This window comes from Sceloporus undulatus, chromosome 1 (genome assembly GCF_019175285.1).
Source record: "Sceloporus undulatus isolate JIND9_A2432 ecotype Alabama chromosome 1, SceUnd_v1.1, whole genome shotgun sequence".
Taxonomy (NCBI): Eukaryota; Metazoa; Chordata; class Lepidosauria; order Squamata; family Phrynosomatidae; genus Sceloporus; species Sceloporus undulatus.
This window is the reverse complement of record NC_056522.1, coordinates 323,762,673-323,781,533: the sequence shown is the minus strand read 5'-3', so window position 1 is coordinate 323,781,533 and position 18,861 is coordinate 323,762,673. Positions and strand designations below refer to the sequence as shown.

The following is an 18,861-nucleotide window of genomic DNA, read 5'->3' as shown; positions in this document are numbered from 1 at the left end:
GTTAATAAATATTCACTGACTAACATTCAGACAAGAAAGACTATGACTTATTTAGGCAGGCATTTGGTGGCTAGATTTTGAGTGCTGTTGTAATGTTTTATGATTATTGTTGTTTTGAATTAGTCTGTTTTATCTATGTTTTATTTTTTAGTAGTGTTTATTTTTAACTTTTGCATTCAGTGGTAAACAATCTTGTTGCAATGTGGAGTGGAAGGCTTTCATGGCCAGCATCCATAGTTTTTGGTGGGTTTTTCAGACTATGTGACCATGTTCTAGAAGAGTTTATTCCTGACGTTTCACCAGCATCTGTGGCTGGCATCTGCAAATAAGATGCCAGCCACTGATACTGGAGAAATGTCAGGAATAAACTCTTCTAGAACATGGCCACATAGTCCAAAAAACCCACCAAAATCTTGTTGCACTTTTGAGACTGGTACAGACTGGCACTAAAAGCCACCTTGTGGGCAGTGCGGGGGCATGGCATACACATGATGCACACCCCGACACCACCCTGATTCAGCCTGGAAGCCACCCACCTGCCCACACAAGGGCTGGTTTCACTGCGCTCTGGCAGTGTGGCATTTAGATGCTGCACGCTATCCAAGCACCGCAAAGCGGCGGCGGCACGGGAAAAGCCAGCTTTTTACTGGCTCAGAAATTTCACAGTGTTTTTATCTAAGCTGCAGTGCCAAGTTTCAACTACAAAATCCAGAACAGAAGTGGGGGGCAAAATGCTATTTACCTCACACTGACCCATTTAAAATTATAAATGTCAAAGGTGGGACTTTCTTGAAGCCAAAAGGGGGAGTCTGCCATCTCTCAGCAGGACATCATTGTAGACATATAGTGTTCTTGGTTGTTGCCCAAGATGCAAGTGGCCAGATTCAAATAAAAAATCCAAAAAGGTAGTTTTGAAGAAGCAAATGTGATCTTGCCTTAATTCTTCTTTCTTTTTTTAATGGGCAAGAAAACAGGAGAAAGCACTCCTTGCTACTAAAACTCCTGATGTGGGAAGAGAGGACCAAGACATGGCTGCTAAGAATCCTACAGCTTTTTAAAAAGAGAAATGTGGCAAAATGGAAACAGGCTCTCTGAGATATTGTTGGTAAGATCCCTGAAGAAAGGGTGGAAGTGAGACTCTATAGACTGCTTTTGGGATTATTACTTACTGGTTCTATCCACTAGAAACAATTCATTCAGAAAACAGGGAAGGGTTTCCTAAGGCAGTGCTGCTAAGACTGAGGCGAGACCTTGCTGCTAAGATGCCCCAGCTGTTGTTTTTCAAAAGGGCAAAAAGTGAAAGAGAGCTTTTTGAACTACTGCTGATAAAATTCTTGAGAGTGAAAGGAGGAAGCAAGGAGGAAATAGGTGGTCCCATGAACACCTTTTGGGGCCATAAATTAAGGATTCAGGCAGTGCCAGACATACCTCAGCTGATATAATACAATTTTAAAATACTATGTTCCTAACTGGGAGAAAAAGGACAGGTTGCTTACCTGTAACAGTATTTCTTCGAGTGGTCATCTGCGAATTCACACAAATGGGTTATCATTCTGTGGCTGCACAGTTAGCTTCGGAACCTTCTTGGAGAGATTAAAGGCGTTTTGGCGGTAGCCCCACCCACTCTCCAACTGCCTTTTTCAGTCGGGTTCCCTCCTAAACCCTCAGTTCCATGGACGCCGTGTAGCAGCAGCCCAGGACGGAAGGAGAGGCAGGGCACGACTGTGTGGGGAGGATGGGCGGGTTTGTGTGAATTCGCAGATGACCACTCGAAGAAATACTGTTACAGGTAAGCAACCTGTCCTTCTTCTTCGTGGTCTCTGCGAATCACACAAATGGGTTAGACTAGCAAGCTTAGGTCAGTGGAGGTGGGAGTGCCATGCCACACAAGAAAGGCATATTGACCCCAAATAGAACCACCAGGTGGGAAACCAATCCCAAGGGCATGCAAACATAGGAACGAACATTTCCACTGACATAATGACTCTACAGAGTCATGTAGAAATACTGAGATGTAGTGGAACAGTCACCAATGCAGGTGAAACATGCCCATTGGTAGAAAAACAGGCTTGCCAGCTAACCATATGTTGCACAGACTGTAGGTAAACTTTGATGGTCCATAATAAATGGCAGGTGTAAACTAAGGGCAGGGAAAAACCCTGACCTAGATAGCACAGATTTCTTGGTAGTGGAGATTATGCCAAAGCCACCGAATAGGTGAGTGACATGGAATATAAGGAATCTCACTACTGTGAGCAGCTATTGGAAGATGCCAAGCACGAAGGTCTGGTATACAGACCTTGTCTAATCCAAAAGGTGGATTGAATCCAACATGAAAGGCAAAGAGCTCACAACAATGCAAGGCTGCACAGGCCGGGATGTTGGTATTTAGGAAAGAGGGGCTTACAAAGCCCTCAAACTTGAGGCATGTCATTCAAAGAATCTTGAAAGTAGGAAACATGCAGTAGCCTGATAAAGCCTCTCGAAGCCATGATTTGGAGATTCTGGCAGTGACAGACACAGCCTAGAATACTAGTTAGTCTAGGGCTAAATGTTCTCTTTACAGAGTATGAAAAGACAATCTGTGGTCAACAATGAGATGGTTGAAAAGTGCATTCATAGAGAGAGAGCCTAATGAGATCGAACTGGAGAAGAGCTCCAGCAATGATTCCTGGAACAACGGTGGACACCAGAGAGGAGGCATATTATCTCATTAAGTCACAACAAATTTCTGACTAGAATAGAGGAGATTGCAAGATCCAGTTGTTGTGGCACACAAGGCACGCTGTATCTGAGCGTAATGTTCCAGGCTATCAGCATGAAGCATGCAGATCTTGGTGAAAACGAGAAAGAAAAACAACAGTGGCTGGTATGATGCCAATAAGACTAGTCACAGCATTGTAAAAGTGAAAGGATACCACACTGTCAGGTTGAAAGAAGTCCCTGTGGGGATGGTATCCCATGACATGATGTCCTGTAGAAGCTGTATCAAGGATATTGAGAGATGGCAAGAACAGCCAGAACTGATAGTCAAACAGTATAGCAGGAGTGAACTGGTGTCAATCCATCATGAATGGGCCCTAGGAACAAAAATGTTCAGAGCAGTGGAGCTGGAATAGACGTTAAGAGCCACAAAGTCCAATTCTAGCCAGCTGGTGCAAAACACCAGGCAATATGACAGAAATCATGATAACGTTATCCCTAATGCTTAAGAGGAACGACTCAAGCTGTAGCATTAATCTACTGCAACATGCCAGTATGAGCAGAAGGACTTAGAGACCATATAACAGTGGCTCAAAAACCCTTATCGTATAGGTCCAGGGCACGTAATGAAGCATGAAGTACACTGTGACAGTGCATAGCAATTAGGTGGAGCACAGGACTCCCTTAGGGGAGAGATGCCCAAAGAAATTTGCAGAATGCATGGTTAGCCTTGTTAGGGTTGCAGGTGGAGGTCTGAAATATTGTCACCTCACCCAATCGACGCCTTGGACCAGAGGTTCAGGAGAATTAGGATGGTATGACATCAATCGGCCAGGAGAGATGAGACAGGTATGCAAACCTCGAGATCTCCAAGTATCCATGGGGTGGACAGATCTTTAAATGGTGGCTCAAAATCGAGGGATGTCCCCAGAGGGCATTCCTGCCCAGAGGAGAAAATGGAAAGGAATTGTGGTAGTTGTTTGCCACCTGTTCCAAGGAAGAGAGTGGCATTGACAAAAACCCTTTGGAAGGGCTATGGGAAATAGACATGTATTTCTCACTATATATAGTGGCCTTTGATAATAGGCATCAACTGCCTTAGGTGACACTCACATTGGGAAGTGGCAAAACCTTTCCCTATGAATGATGGTTTCTGTGCTTTGGTATCAAAGCCCCCCATGGAAGGAACAAGATGATCACAATTGAGCTGGTACTGGTTGTATAATGGTAGCGTCCCTAGGTATGAAAGAGACGAACCAATTTATGAGATTTGATTGTACAGTCCTGAAGCCGTCCATGCGGTGAAGGATTATCTGTACCCAGAGTAAATCGACTGTGCTCCCAAATTTTACAGGGGCCAACTCAGAAGTCACACTTGAATTTCTGCATTAAATGACATTTAGCCGTCCAGTCTAAGATGAAGGACGTCGTCATAAATTGTAGCGTACAAATGGTGATGTCCTCCCTCAGTATGAAGCACCATCTCCCCCGAATTGGCTATATAGGGATAGTCGTGATGTCATGTCTCGGTACAGAAGGAATATTTGGACTGTATAACTGTCCTGTGATGCTGGCATTACTCAATACCGAGGCAGCAACCTGAAAAAAGTCTCAATTTTGAATGAAATAGGACTAGAATATGTCAGGGTAACCATTTTTGGCTCAGAGGCAAAGAAGTGACCACTGGTGGTGGTTTGAGGGACAGGGTACCTCATGGCCCAAATTGATAGAGCGCTTGCTGATAGTTAACCTCGGTACAGAGGGAACAACCATGGCTTTGAACCCAAACCAGCATCATCCATACTGGCTGCTGGGAACAGCTAATCGTGGCCACAAAATGAACCCAGTAGCAGCAAGGCGCATGCGACGGTATCAATAATGGCCCTCAGAACTGAAAAGCCAGCTGCATTCGAATCCTCTTGTGCAGCTTTGCACGGTACCAACGTTAGACTCTTAATATTCGTCTTCTCAAAGGAGAGTCAGGACGAAATGCAGCCATACAATGATGGCAATCTGGCTAACATCCCATATCAGTTTGACCCCGAAGAGTCAGGGGCTGACAAAGGTAGAAATCAAGCTGCAAGCCAATCGGAATTAGTCCTGAAAGTCAGGGACCAATGAAGATCAAAGCCTGGCAGCCAGCCAATCAGTTTGACCCAGAGAGTTAGGGACCAACGAAGATCAATGTCAGGCTACAGGTCAATCGGTATGACTCCAGAGAGTCAGGCACTAACGAGGATCGAAGTCAGGCTGCCATACTGTTGGTATGGGACCGATGAGGATCGAAGTCGGGCTGCCAGGCAACCGGTTTGACCCTGAAAAGTCAGGGACCAATGAGGAACGAAGTCAGGCTGCAAGTCAAGCAGTATGACCCCAGAGATTCAGGGACTGATGAGGATCCAGATTGGACAGCTAGCCAAACAGTTTGACCCCTAAGAGTCCGGGATCGATGAAGATCCAAGCCTTTCAGCCAGCCAAATGGTTGGACCTCGGAGAGTCAGGGACTGACGAGGCTTGAACCTGGGCTATAAGTCAATGAATCTGACTCCAGGGAGTCAGAGACCGATGCATATCGAAGTTGGGCAGCCGTCCAATTGGTTTGGCACCGGAGAGCCAGGGACCCATGAGGGTCGATGTCAGGCTGCAAGCCAATCGGTATGATCCCAGGGAGTCAGGGACCGATGAGGATCCACGTTGGGCTGCCATCCAGTCGGTATGACTCCGGAGAGTCAGGGACCGATGCAGATCGAGGTTGGGCAGCCATCCGGTCAGTATGACCCAAGAGAGTCGGGGATCGATGAGGATCCATGTTGGGCAGCCATCCAGTTGGTATGACTCCAAAGAGTCAGGGACGGATGAGGATCCATGTTGGGCAGCCATCCAGTCGGTATGACCCCGGAGAGTCAGGGACCGACGCAGATCGAGGTTGGGCAGCCATCTGGTCGGTATGACCCAGAGAGTCAGGGACCGATGAGGATCCACGTTGGGCTGCCATTCAGTCGGTATGACCCCGAAGAGTCAGAGACCGATGAGGATCCACGTTGGGCTGCCATTCAGTCGGTATGACCCCGAAGAGTCAGGGACCGATGAAGATCCACGTTGGGCTGCCATTCAGTCGGTATGACTCCGTAGAGTCAGGGACCGATGAGGATCCACATTGGGCTGCCATCCAGTCGGTATGACTCCGGAGAGTCAGGGACCGATGAGGATCCATGTTGGGCTGCCATTCAGTCGGTATGACCCCAGAGAGTCAGGGACCGATGAGGATCCACATTGGGCTGCCATCCAGTCGGTATGACTCCGCAGAGTCAGGGACCGATGAGGATCCATGTTGGGCTGCCAGTCAAATGGTTTGACCCCAGAGAGTCAGGGACCATCCAGTCGGTATGACTCCGGAGAGTCAGGGACCGGTGAAGATCCAAGTCGTGCAGCCAGCCAAACGGTTTGACCCTGGAGAGTCAGGGACCGACGAGGCTTAAAGTTGGGCTTGAAGCCAATCGGTATGACTCCGGAAAGTCAGGGACCGATGAGGATCCACGTTGGGCTGCCAGCCAGTTGGTTTCACTCCGGAGAGTCAGGGACCGATGATGATGACCTCCAATTGGTTTGATCCTGGGGAGCTAGGGACCAGCAAGGACGAAGTCGAGGCAGCCAGTAACAACTTCTCTTCAGGAGATTGAGGAGACAAAGCCATGTGAATGGCCCTGAGACGGTTTGTCCACAACAAAAGAGCATCTCTAGCCATGCTGAGGAAGGAAGGCTGGTGGCCATTCTATAAGTTCCTCTCAGAGATAAGAGGAAGAATGGGGCTTTGCCAAGTGAGCCAGTAAGGCAGGCATTGTTTGAAAACTTTTCCTCAAGAAAAAAGGCGGGAAAAGTTCTGCCAAGCACAGCAGTTCCCTCAGAAGGGAAAAGGACTTGCCAATGTGAAGGCTGTGGTTAAACAACTTCACCTCAGAATTTAAATTCACATTTAAATATGTGATTCTCTAAAAAAAACCCTGCAGTACAGGCTGTTGTTAAAACAGCTTTAGTTCAGAGTTTAAATTCACATTTAAGTAAGTGATTCTCTAAGAAATGGCAGGGCAAGTCGTTATTAAAACAACTTTACCTCAGAATTTAAATTTACATTTAAGTAAGCAATTCTCTAAGAAATCATAGGGCAAGTTGTTGTTAAAGCAACTTACCTCAGAATTTAAATTTGTATTTAAGTATGTGATTCTTTAAGAAATCGCAGTACAGGCTGTCCTAAAACAGCATTATTTCAGAATTTAAATTCCCAATTAAGTAAGCGATTCTCTGAGAAATCACAGGGCAAGTTGTTGTTAAACAACTTTACCTCAGAATTCAAATTCACATTTAAGTATATGATTATCTAAAAAATCATAGCATTTGTTTTAAAATATGAACAACAATGTTAAAAAATTACCACCAAAACGCAGATTGGTCCTGTCAAATCAAGTTTTTAAAGTCTGACAGGAAAATGAATCTCTGAAGAGTTCCTAGATGCTGCTCGTGCGGCGGACAAAAGGAACTGAGGGTTTAGGAGGGAAACCGACTGAAAAAGGCAGTTGGAGAGTGGGCGGGGCTACCGCCAAAACGCCTTTAATCTCTCCAAGAAGGTTCCGAAGCTAACTGTGCAGCCACAGAATGATAACCCATTTGTGTGATTCGCAGAGACCACGAAGAAGAATTACTGTTTTCTACCTTCTAGCCTCTTGTTTAGCACTTACCTACTCTTCAGGACCCAAATCAAGCACCATCTTTATCAACACTTCTTTTAGAAGCCAAATATTTCTTCTGTTCTACAAATAACACTACCAGATACAGAAAATACAGGACATAATCGATACAAAAGGAAAAGGGCAAGCTGCCTAGTCCATGTCTCCTTTATTGCAAAAAGCTTCTTTTTCAGCTACAAACATGTATTTATTGACAAGGTGGATAAAACAGAACACATTTCATTTTACCACTAATACTTGGTATTACTTAGATAAAGAAAAGGGCAAACATGGTGATCAGACTGTGAAGCTAGGTACTTGTGAGGAAAGCTTACAGTATTTTGTGTTTTTTAGTTTAGAAAAAAAAGACCGTAAGCAATAGGCATGAACTTTAATAGTATACTTAGTGTAAGGAAAGCAGATATTTTTTCTCCTTTCTCTAAAAGAACCTGCAGTATTTGAAAGAAATGGAACAGTGGGAGAATCAAGATAAAGAAAACAACCATGCACATAGTACATCTAAGAAATGTGCTAAACATATCCATAGGGAAACCTGAGAGGGAAAGTCCTATAGCCTCATGTCCTCTTGCAGGCTTCCCTCAGGCATATAGCCAGCCACTGAATCTGACAGACCTTCTGTATGGTTCCCAGGACTCTTCTTACATTCTAAGTTTAGATAATTCTGGGGGGAAACCACCCTTCTTTAATATGTTTTCCTTTCTCCTCTACCGAGTGTTATGAATACATTAATACAAGAACAATATATTCATGACAATCAAAATTCTGCTGAAAAAGATCCTAGAAGGCTATGCTCTCTAGAGTGGGTAAAGTGACATTAATTAAGTTATATGGAAATTGTAATGATTAAGTTGTAAAGAATTGGCCAAAAGAGACTGCTGCCTGGTTGTTTTTTCCTATCTGCACATTTATTTTAAAACAGAAATACACTTGTTCTTCTATATTCACTAGGGTTAAAACATTTCGCGCCCCCTGCGCAACTGTAAATAGTATCATTTGTCTATAAAATTGTTATAAGTACACCTCTGCATAACAGCTTCACGCCCCCCTTTATGGAGCCTCGCGCCCCCCCTGGGGGGCCCGCCCCACTATTTGAGAAACGCTGGGTTAGGGGCACAAGACCCCCGTGAATATGGAAAAACCACAAATAACAAAAGAACACCATATTTTTACCTGAGAGGACACCTCTCTAGGACTCTCTAGGTCTTTCAGGACAACTTTTACTGTAAATTGACCATGGAGTTGCACTGGAGGACCTTGATATTCCTAGAGAACATATTAAATCTGTGAATAATGAAATCTGCAAATATGAAGGGATGAGTATATAATGTAACATCCACTTGTTGTTGGGTGCATTTAAGTAATTTCCAACTTACAGCAACCCTATTGTGTTTTGTTTTAATAAATAATAAATAAAACTATTTTTATATCCCGCTTTTCTGTTACAAGACAATCAAAGCGGCTCACAACATATTAAAATCCACATTTACAAAATTATGTCCCAAATCCCCCCCTTAAAACAGGATTAAACATGTACAATTAAAATATCTATTAAACACACACACACACACAAAATACGAGGACAGAGTGGTGGGCTAATACATGATGTGGGGGGCAGTCATTCTGTGGCCGGGCACTTTTATTCAGGAAAGGCCTGCCAGGTTTTGGTTTCTGGCAAGATTTATTGACTGTTAGCCTCCTTGGCTCCCCTACTGGAAGAAAGGCAAGTTATAAAACAAACAAATAAATAAAATATATAAGTTTCCTATGTTCATCCACATCATCAAAACCCATTTAATATTCCTCTAAGAAACAGGGTTCAGAAAAAAAATAAAGGTGTGCGTATATTGCTAAACTGTGAACACAGTTTAAAGCTATTTACTATGGGAATTTGCTTTGGTTTAAAACTCACCTAAGTTCAAAACCTAGAGAGCCCACCACCTTCCAAGGCAGCCCATTATACTGCTGAACTACTTTTACCATCAGGAAGTTTTTCTGATTCAGATTCTCTTTTTCTATCAATTGAACCCACTGGTTCAGTTACTACCACTACCTTCAGTTACTATTCCATCTTCCATGTGACAATCTTTCAAATATTTCTGTCATGTCACCTCCTAATCCAATCCAGACCAAAATTATTACTCATTCTAAATCAATTCCAATCTAGTTTCAGAATGGGTTATGGGACAGGCCTTTGGCCATCTTGGTGGATCAGGTACTGGACAGGAGGAATTTGCCCTGTTGGTTCTGTTGGATCTCTCAGCAGCTTTCAGTACTATCAACCATGGTATCCTTCTGGACAGCCTTGCTGGGATATGATTAGGAAGCACTGTTTTATAGTGGCTCCAATTCTCCCTGGAGGGCTGAACCCAGAAGATGGTGCTGAGGGACTTCTATTCAACTCTTTGGCCATTGACAAAGTTGGTTCTGTCTTTCATGTTAGTTAACATATACATAAAATCACTGGGAGAGGTCATCTAAGCTCTTAGGTTTGGTCCCAAGAGCATGCAGATGACACCCAACTCTTATTATTTATTTCCACCTTAATCAAAGAAGTGGTTTCAGTCCTAAACCAGCACCTGTGCTCAGTAATGGACTGGAAGAGGGTGAACAAACTGAAACTTAATATAGGCAAGACAGAGATATTCCTGGTCAGTCAAAAGGTGTACCAGGGAAGAAGGAGCTTGTCTGTGCTGGGTGGGATTATGCTTTATCTGAAGATACAACTTTGGTATACTCCTCAATACAACCCTGGTGTGGCCAGGAGTACAATTATGACTTATAAAGACCTATATGGCTCAGGTCCAGGTTATTTGAAGGACTGTGTTCTCCCATAAGAACAAGTCTGTGTTTTAAGATCTTCTGGGAGGCCCTTCTCTCTCTCTGGCAGCAGCCTCACAGGTACAGCTGATGGCAAGATGGGGGAGGGCCTTCTCAGTAGCTGCTCCCAAGCTGTGAAACCCTTTTCCCAGAGAGGTTAGACTTACACCTTTCTACCTATCTTTCATAGCAGGTAAAGACTTTTTGTGTTTTGGCATGCCTTGGAAGAATGGCTGCTGAAGGGGAAAGGGCCTTGCATAATTTGCTAAAAACATTATTAGTTGTTTTCCTTTTAATGTTTTTTTAAAGATTTTAATTTCTGATAGCATAATTAAATCTTTAATATTTGTATGTTATGAATTTTAGTATTTGTTTTAAGACACTTTTAGTCCCAAAGCGGGAGAAAGGTGGCAATAAATAAATATTAGATGAGCTTCTATTTTAATTCAATTGCATTTTAACTGATGAGCTTTTAAATTCTTTTGATTTTATTCTGTTTTAATATTATAACATTGAACTTTGCTTCAATAATATAAATTACTGTGTTAATCAAATACTGAACCATATTGGGTCCCTATTCTGAGAGAAAAATATAATTCAAATAAATAAAGAAAACTCACTAAATCTGTAATAGAAACTAACAAAATAGGGCATTCTCATTCTATTTATTCTCATTACAGCCTTGACCAATAGTATGATCCCAACAATAACCAATGTAATTTACCTTTATTCATTTATTTAAAGAACACAATTCTTTTCCTCGCTCAACTTTTTCCTCAAAATCATATTCCAAAATTTCCCCCTACCCTAAGGACCTGGGTCAGAAACAATACTTTGACTAAAGGAAACCATGGATATTTGCATTTGTCATTTAAAAATAAGAAAGATCTAAATATGTATGCATGTATGTGCCTTCAAGTCGCCTGTCGACTTAGGGTGGCCCTTGAATTTTATAGGGGTTTTTTGGACAAGGAATACTCAAAAGTGTTTTTGCCAGTTCCTTCCTCTGAAATGTAGGGCTGCACTGAAGAAGCAGTGAAAAGCCGCCGCGGCCGCGGGTAGAGACACAAAAAGGAAATGCTTTTTGCAGCTCCTTTGCAGCACTGTGAAAATGCCAGATCGAGGCCGCAGCGTGTAGTTGCCGCAGCCCCTGTCTGGCGATGAAAGAGGTGGCTGCAGGCCACGCCTTAGGGGCTGTCTGTTCAGCCTCATAGCCTCTACAGCATCTGGTATTCATTGGCGGTCTCCCATCCAAGTGCTATCCAGAACTGACCTTGCTTAGCTACCAAGATCAGGCAGGATCCCATAAACAGACCAGCTTAAATGGGAAGGTTGGATAGGACATCTAAAATATTCTCCAATTTGAGCACTACTAAGGAACGAGATTCCACAACTGTGGCTAAAAATATGCAAGTGAATCTATACCCAATAGCCATTGCATCTAAATATTTTAATGTCCAGTGTTCTAAGCATAATGTGCTCTCTCAGAGACTTACAGACAACTTAAACCATCAAAAGCAACAACAAAATAATTCAATGGACTCTCCACATTCACTGGGGTTAGGGGCACAGGACATCCATGAAAGTGAAAAAAACGCATATAAAAAAACAACATTTTTTAGCTTAGAAAACAACTCTCTAGGATTTATTAGGTTCTCCAGTACAACTCTGTGGCCTACATCCAGCCAAAGTTGACCACAGAATTCACTGGAGGACCTATAAATGCCTAGAGAAATGTTTTATCTAGGAATCTCTAGATCTTCCAGTGTGACTCTACGATCAACTTCTGGCAGAGTCATGCTTGATAACCTTGAATGTTTCAAAGTTATGTCACATATAAAGCTCAAAAACCTGCATCTAGTTTTCCACATAGCAAACCTATGACCCAGCTGGAAAGTTATAGCACATTCATCTGTATTAAAATGTCACAAATGGTTAATGGTTGCACTTTTAGCACACAGGATATATTGTCAAGGAAAATCCATATGCACTTTAAGATAATCCTATATAGGTTGAGTATCCCTTATCCAAAATGCCATCTTGTTCAAGTTACCTCTAAGACAGCTTCCATAATTTTAACTAGCTAAGCTATTGGGCACCAGTGTGGTTTAGTGGGTTTAAGCACTGGACTATGAAGACCAGAGTTTGAATCCTGTCTCAGTCAAGGAAACCCACTGGGTGACCTTAGTCAATTCACATTCTCTCAGCCGCAGAGGATGGCAAAAGCAAGCCCCTTCTGAAGAAACGTGCCAAGATCGCCCAAAGTCAGAAACAACTTGAAGACACATAACAAAAAGCTACTTCAGATCCCACAGGCTCTGAATAAACAAAGGCATATATCTTTTACAAATGAAATATGAAGAACATCTCCTCAGCCTGAGGAGGATTTAAATATATCAAGATTATAAAAGAATTTTACCCATCCCAAGAGGCATGCAGTGAGCATCACATTAAAACATTGGTTGCTTACCAAAAATTGCCAGGCAAACTGGTGTACTCACTCTGCACACAGAGTGAGTACACCTATGTTCCACATTTTATATACCATACATGTTTAAACTCAGACAGGTGTCAGTTTCTGTTCATCAGCAAATCTATCAAATTTGAGTCAACAGTGCGATGCTGCAGCTAACAATGCCAATACGATTTTAGGATGCATCAATAGAAGTATAGTGTCTAGATGAAGGGAAGTAATAGTGCCACTCTATTCTGCTCTGGTCAGGCCCAACCTGGAATATTGTGTCCAGTTCTGGGCACCACAGTTTTAAAAGGATGTGGAGAAACTGGAGCGTTTTCAAAAGGAGGACGACTAAAATGGTGAAGGGTCTGGAAACCACGCCCTATGAGGAACGACTTAGGGAGCTGTTTAGTCTGGAGAAGAGAAGGTTAAGAGGTGATATGAGGTGATATGTCATACTGAGGAGGGAGCTAGCTTGTTTTCTGCTGCTCCAGAGACTAGGACCTGGAGCAATGGATGCAAGCTACAGGAAGAGATTCCACCTCAACATTAGAAGGAACTTCCTGACAGTAAGGGCTGTCCGACAGTGGAACACACTTCCCCGGAGAGTGATGGAGTCTCCTTCCTTGGAGATCTTCAAACAGAGGCTGGATGGTCATCTGTCAGAAATGCTTTGATTTAGATTTCCTGCATGGCAGGGGATTGGACTGGATGGCACTTGCGGTCTCTTCCAACATTATGATTCTATGATTCTATGAAATTCTCCCATATTGGGACAAATGCCCAACATAGTCCCATCTACTTGAATAGTACTCTGTATCCAAGGATTCTGTATCCATAGATTCAATCATCCACAGCTTGAAAATATTCAAAAGAAATATAAATTCCAAAAATCAAACCTCGATTTTGCCATTTGATATAAGGGACGGCATTTTACTATGTCACTGTATTTAATGGGACTTGAGTATCCAGGGATTTTGCTATCCACAGGGAGTCCTGGAACAAAAACCCAGCGGATACCAAGGGTTCACTGTATATACAGTACATCAGTGGTTCTCAAACGGTGGGGTGGGACCACCCAAGCAGGGCACGAGAGTTGCTCAAGTGTGTGTGTATGTGTGAGACTTGGAGAACTGATCCCTCCTCTTCCTCCTCCTCCTCCTCCTCCTCCCAAACTCTTTTATGGATAAAATTTACACATGCATTGAGTGAAATATTGAATTTACTTAAATAAAACTGTTCTAATTTGAATAATGCTCTTTCCTTGCAAAATGTTAAAATATGGATATACATGATTGTGTGAATGAAAATATGCACACATATGCATAAATAAACAAAATATTTTCATTCATATACTATGTTGAGTTGTGGGGGTTGTGATGTCCCCATGTAGATGTAAAGGGGGGTTGCAAGGGGAAAAGGTTTGAGAACCACTCATGTATACAATGTATATAGCATAATGTAATAAACAGGAGTGGTTCCCAATTGAAAAACATAAAGAGATGTCCGTCTGTCTGTCTCTGTATGTTGTTGTTGCTGTTGTTGTTATTATTATTATTATTATTATTATTATGCTTTATTTATATAGCGCTGTAGATTTGCACAGCACTGTACATACAAACAATACAATAGAAACGAGTAAACCTGCCCATGGCATACAATCTAAGAAATAGTAGTGTAATACATATAAATAATACATGACAATACAGGAAAGGGTTCAATAAAGCAGGCAACAAATTAAAAACATCAAATAGCATGTAGTAGTAGTAGCAGTAGTTAGCACACATGACAATTCTCTGCATATTTACTCAGAAGAAATAGCCACTCTAATCAGTAAAACTATCGCCTTAGGCTTGACAGAAGGGAGAGACTACCTATAGAGCAGTGGTTCCCAAACATTGGTTGTCCGGGTGTTTTGGAGTTCATCTCCCAGAATTCCTGACTGTTGGCCAAGCTTGGCTGGGGCTTCTGGAAACTGAAGTCCAAAACATCTGGAGGACCAAAGTTTGGCCAACACTGTAACAGAGTAGCAGGACTTATTTATAAGGAAGGCGTGTTATGATTTGGATTTAGTGGTTTGAGCGTTGGACTCTGGAAACCAGGATTCAAATCTCTACTCGGGCATAAAAACCCACCAGGTGGCCTTGAGTAAGTCACACTCTCTCAACCTCAGGATAGCAATGGCAAACCCCCTCTGAAGAAACTTGCCAAGAAAACCCTACGACAAGTTCTTGCCTTAGGATCAAGATGACCAGACACATCCTCCTTTTCCAGGACACATCCTTCATTGCAACCTTCAGTTTAGGAGGGATTCCCAAAGGTCCTCCATTTTGAGCTTGACTAAGAAGCAGGAATTGACATTTCTATGGAGTTTATCACACTGGGGCTAATTTCAGCATTAAAGAGAGATTAAAGCACACTTCAAGCATCCTGCAAATAAAGTGGAAATGGGAGTAACTGCGCAAACAACTATCACATGCAATTGTGCCAATAAACTGATATCGGGGGATGCGTTGCCGCTGAAATCCCGAAAGTAAAAAAGATGTGTGTTAATGCTTCTTTGTGACCACTTTAAGGGCGGCTTTGGTGTGTTGTTGTGTGAAATTGTTTCACGTAAAGGATATTCACGGGATGAACTTCCAATCTCCTTCGTGTGATAAACTCCGATGAGCTTGTATTCGGTCACCACCTCCATTTCCTCCGAAACGCCCTACATTTTGGCTCTCCTTTGCATTTAGTTAGGACACAAAGGGTGTCATATTGAGGAGGGAGCGAGCTTGTTTTCTGCTGCTCCAGGGAATAAATAGAACAATGGATGCTGCAAGACACAGGAAAAGAGATTCCAGCTCAACATTAGGAGGAACTTCCTGACAGTGAAAGCTGTTCAAGAGTGGAACACAGTCCCTCAGAGAGTGGTGGAATCTCCTTCCTTGGAGGTCTTTAAACAGAGGCTGGAAGTCAGGGGTGCTTTGATTGAGAGTTCCTGCACGGTCTCTTCCAACTCTATGACTCTTTGTCTGGCTCTTTGCTATGGAATTCTGGGAGATGGAGTTTGTTGTGGGGCCCAGAGCGGAGCCAGACAAAGAATTAAAGCGGTGCCAAACCGGGTTATCCCTCCAGTGTGGATGCAACCCTAGGGAAGATATAATTATGCCATGGCCTCGCACTGAATCTGTTTTGCTTACCGACTCATTGCCCTGAGGAGAGGAAGGAGGCGCGGAGGAGGAGGAGGAGGCCCCTCTGCCTCGGCGGCCCTGTCCCCTTCCCCGGCTCCCTCCTCCTCCTCCTCCTCCTCCTCGTTGCTGGCCGTCTTCAGGGCGGCCTCCCCTGCCTTCCGCCTGCCTCTCCCGGCCGCCGGGCCTCCTCCGGTTTTGCCTGTTGCCGCCGCCTCCCCTCCGGGGCCGGTCCCCTCTTTCGGGCTGCATTGTGGCCATGCTTCCCTTCCGTCGCCACTCAGGCACTAGGCCGCGGCTCCTCTCCAGTCCTCCGCCTCCTCCTCAGAGGCCTACTCTGCAAGCCCCGCCACAGGCCTGGTCACAAAAACGCCACAGCAGCCACACTGCGGAGTTAACCCGCTTTGACACCGCTTTAACTACCCTGGCTCCAAGCTGGGACGAACTACAGTTCCCAAAATTATTTATTTATTAGTAACAGCCACCACCTCAGTGCTTCTCACAACACACAGTTGTTGTTGTTGTTGTTGTTGTGTGCCTCCAAGGTCCCAAACACACTCCAGAAATAATCCAGTTTGAGACTGCTTTAACCGCCCTGGCTCATTGCTAGGGAATCCTGGGAATTGTAGTTTATTGCAGCCCCAGAGTCCTCTCTATGGCTCTCACTCAACTACGCTTCCCATTATCCCCTAGCATTGAGCCAAGGCAGTCTCAGACTGGGTTATTTCTGCAGTGCGGATGGGACCTAAGAGTCACTTTTGACTTACAGGGGTTTCTTGGCAAGTTCCTTCAGAGTGGGGTTTGGCATTGCTTTCCCCTGAGGCTGAGAGAGTGTGACTTGGCCAAAGTCACCCAGTGGGTTTGCATGGCTGTGGGAGGATTTGAATCCCAGACTGCAAAAGCTCAATCTATTATGCCAGGCTAGGTCCCTCATTTAACAACAGTATATCGTGTAGTGGCACGTAAGGCAGCAATCCTCAATAGCAATAGCATGTACTGTACATTTCTATACTGTACCATTTATCAGTGAATCAAGCACTCTCTAAGCGGTTTACAGTCTGTAAGCTAATTGTCCCCAACAAGCTGGGCACTCATTTTACCGACCTACAGAAAAACAACTGTCCACTGGGATTTGGTTACAGGACCCCCATGGATACCAAGATCTGTGGATGCTCAAGTCCCATTAAATATAATCCCATAGTAAAATGGTATCCCTTATACAAAATGCCACAATGAAGGTTGGCTTTTTGGAATTTATATACAGTATATTTTAAATATTTTCAAACCGTGTATGCTTAAATCCACGGATAAAAAAAATCTGTGGATATAGAGGGCTGACTGTATACATCCTTAAATATAAATTATGTCCCAGCTAAGCATGGGAAGAAGCCCGTGACAAAGTCCCTCAGAAATGCCCATGAAATAATAACTTATGCCAGAGTAATGAGATAAAACAAAAATTATGACCACAGATGGTCTACATATTTTAAAGGAGACAGCGAAGAGATCAAAATAGTTCAAGATTTTCCACACTTGAGCTTAATCATCAATCAGAGCGGAGGTTGCAGTCAAGAAATCAGAGCAAGACTAGGACTTGGAAGAGATGCTATGAAGGGACTAGGCAAGATCCTGAAGTGTCAAGATATATCATTAAATGCCAAAGTTAGGATTGTCCTTGCCATCGTATTTCCCATTTCTATGTACAGTGGGCCATTGGCATCTCCTGGGGATTGGTTCCAGGAACCCTGGTGGATACCAAAATCTGTGGATTCTAAAGTCCCATTGCATACAGTGGCATAGTAAAATGGTGTCCCTTATATAAAATGGCAAAATCAAGGTTTGGTTTTTGGAATTTATGCATTTTTAAAATATTTTCAAACTGTGGATGGTTGAATCTGTGGATAAAGAATCTGTAGATACAGAGGGCCAACTGTATGGTTGTGAAAGCTGGACAGTGAAGAAAGCTGACTGAAAGAAAATCAACTCATTGGAGATGTGGTGCTGGAGAAGAATGATGAAAATGCCATGGACCACTAAAAAGGCCAATTAATGGTCCTAAAGGAGATCAGGCCTGAACTCTCCAAGGAAATTAAGGCCCAGTATACACGGGCAAGAAGCAGCGTGGTGGCACTGTTTCTAGGGTTCTGAAGCGTTCAGCAACCACACACTCCAGAACCCTAGAACATGCTGCCGCTGCCATTGTACCAGTCTCCTGTCCACACAGGGGCCGCCATGATGACATACGTGACGCATAGTGTCTGCACATCGCGCACAGGAAGCTGCATTGCAGCCCTTATGATGCTGCAAGGAAGAAGCTGCTCTAGGCAGCTTCTTTCTGGCTGTGTATCGTTCCCATGTGGTTTGGCTGCTCCGGAAACGATATGCAGCAAAGAGGAGGAGTGATGTTTCGCCATCCGTTTGTACAGCCCCTAAAATGACTAAACAGAGGTTGCTGTATTTTGGCCATATCATGAGAAGAAAGGACTCGCTAGAAAAGATAGTGCTTGGGAAAGGGCTTGGAAAAGTGGAAGGCAGTAGGAAAACAGGACAGACAAGCCATGGCCACGAAACTGGGCAGTTGAGGATAGGGTGACTGGAGGTCTAATACATAGAGTGGCCATGGGCCAAGCTCTATTTGAAGGTAATTAACAACAACAACAGCAAAGCACTCAACCCCATTTGAAAACAATGTTGTTATAGAATTAAAGTTTAAAAGGTAGTGGAAGGTTAGTTAAACCCAAAACACACTGCAGAAAAAAATCCAGTTTGAGACCTCTTTAGCTGCCCTGGCTGAGTGCTGCGGAATCATGGGAACTAGTTTATAGAGGCACCGGAACTCTGGCAGAGAAGGTTAAATGTCTCACAAAACTACAGTTCCCATAATTCCCTAGCATTGAGCCAGGGCAGTTAAAGCAATCTCAAACTGGATTATTTCTGCAGTGTGTTTTGGATCTTAGGCCTGATACAC

At 43.5% G+C, this 18,861-nt stretch overlaps 2 protein-coding genes across 2 annotated transcripts in view; one reads left to right on the top strand and one right to left on the bottom strand.

Annotated features, from left to right (window-relative positions):
- Positions 1–16,241, bottom strand: part of AVEN (apoptosis and caspase activation inhibitor) — a 166,175-nt gene extending 149,934 nt beyond the window's left edge. Inside the window, exon 1 of the mRNA XM_042477767.1 lies at positions 15,906–16,241. Within this exon, the coding sequence (XP_042333701.1) occupies positions 15,906–16,154 (249 nt within the window). The 5' untranslated portion in view covers positions 16,155–16,241. The remainder of the gene's footprint in view (positions 1–15,905) is intronic.
- CHRM5 (cholinergic receptor muscarinic 5) overlaps positions 1–18,861 on the top strand; it is a 99,663-nt gene that overhangs the window by 62,340 nt on the left and 18,462 nt on the right. The window lies entirely within an intron of this gene.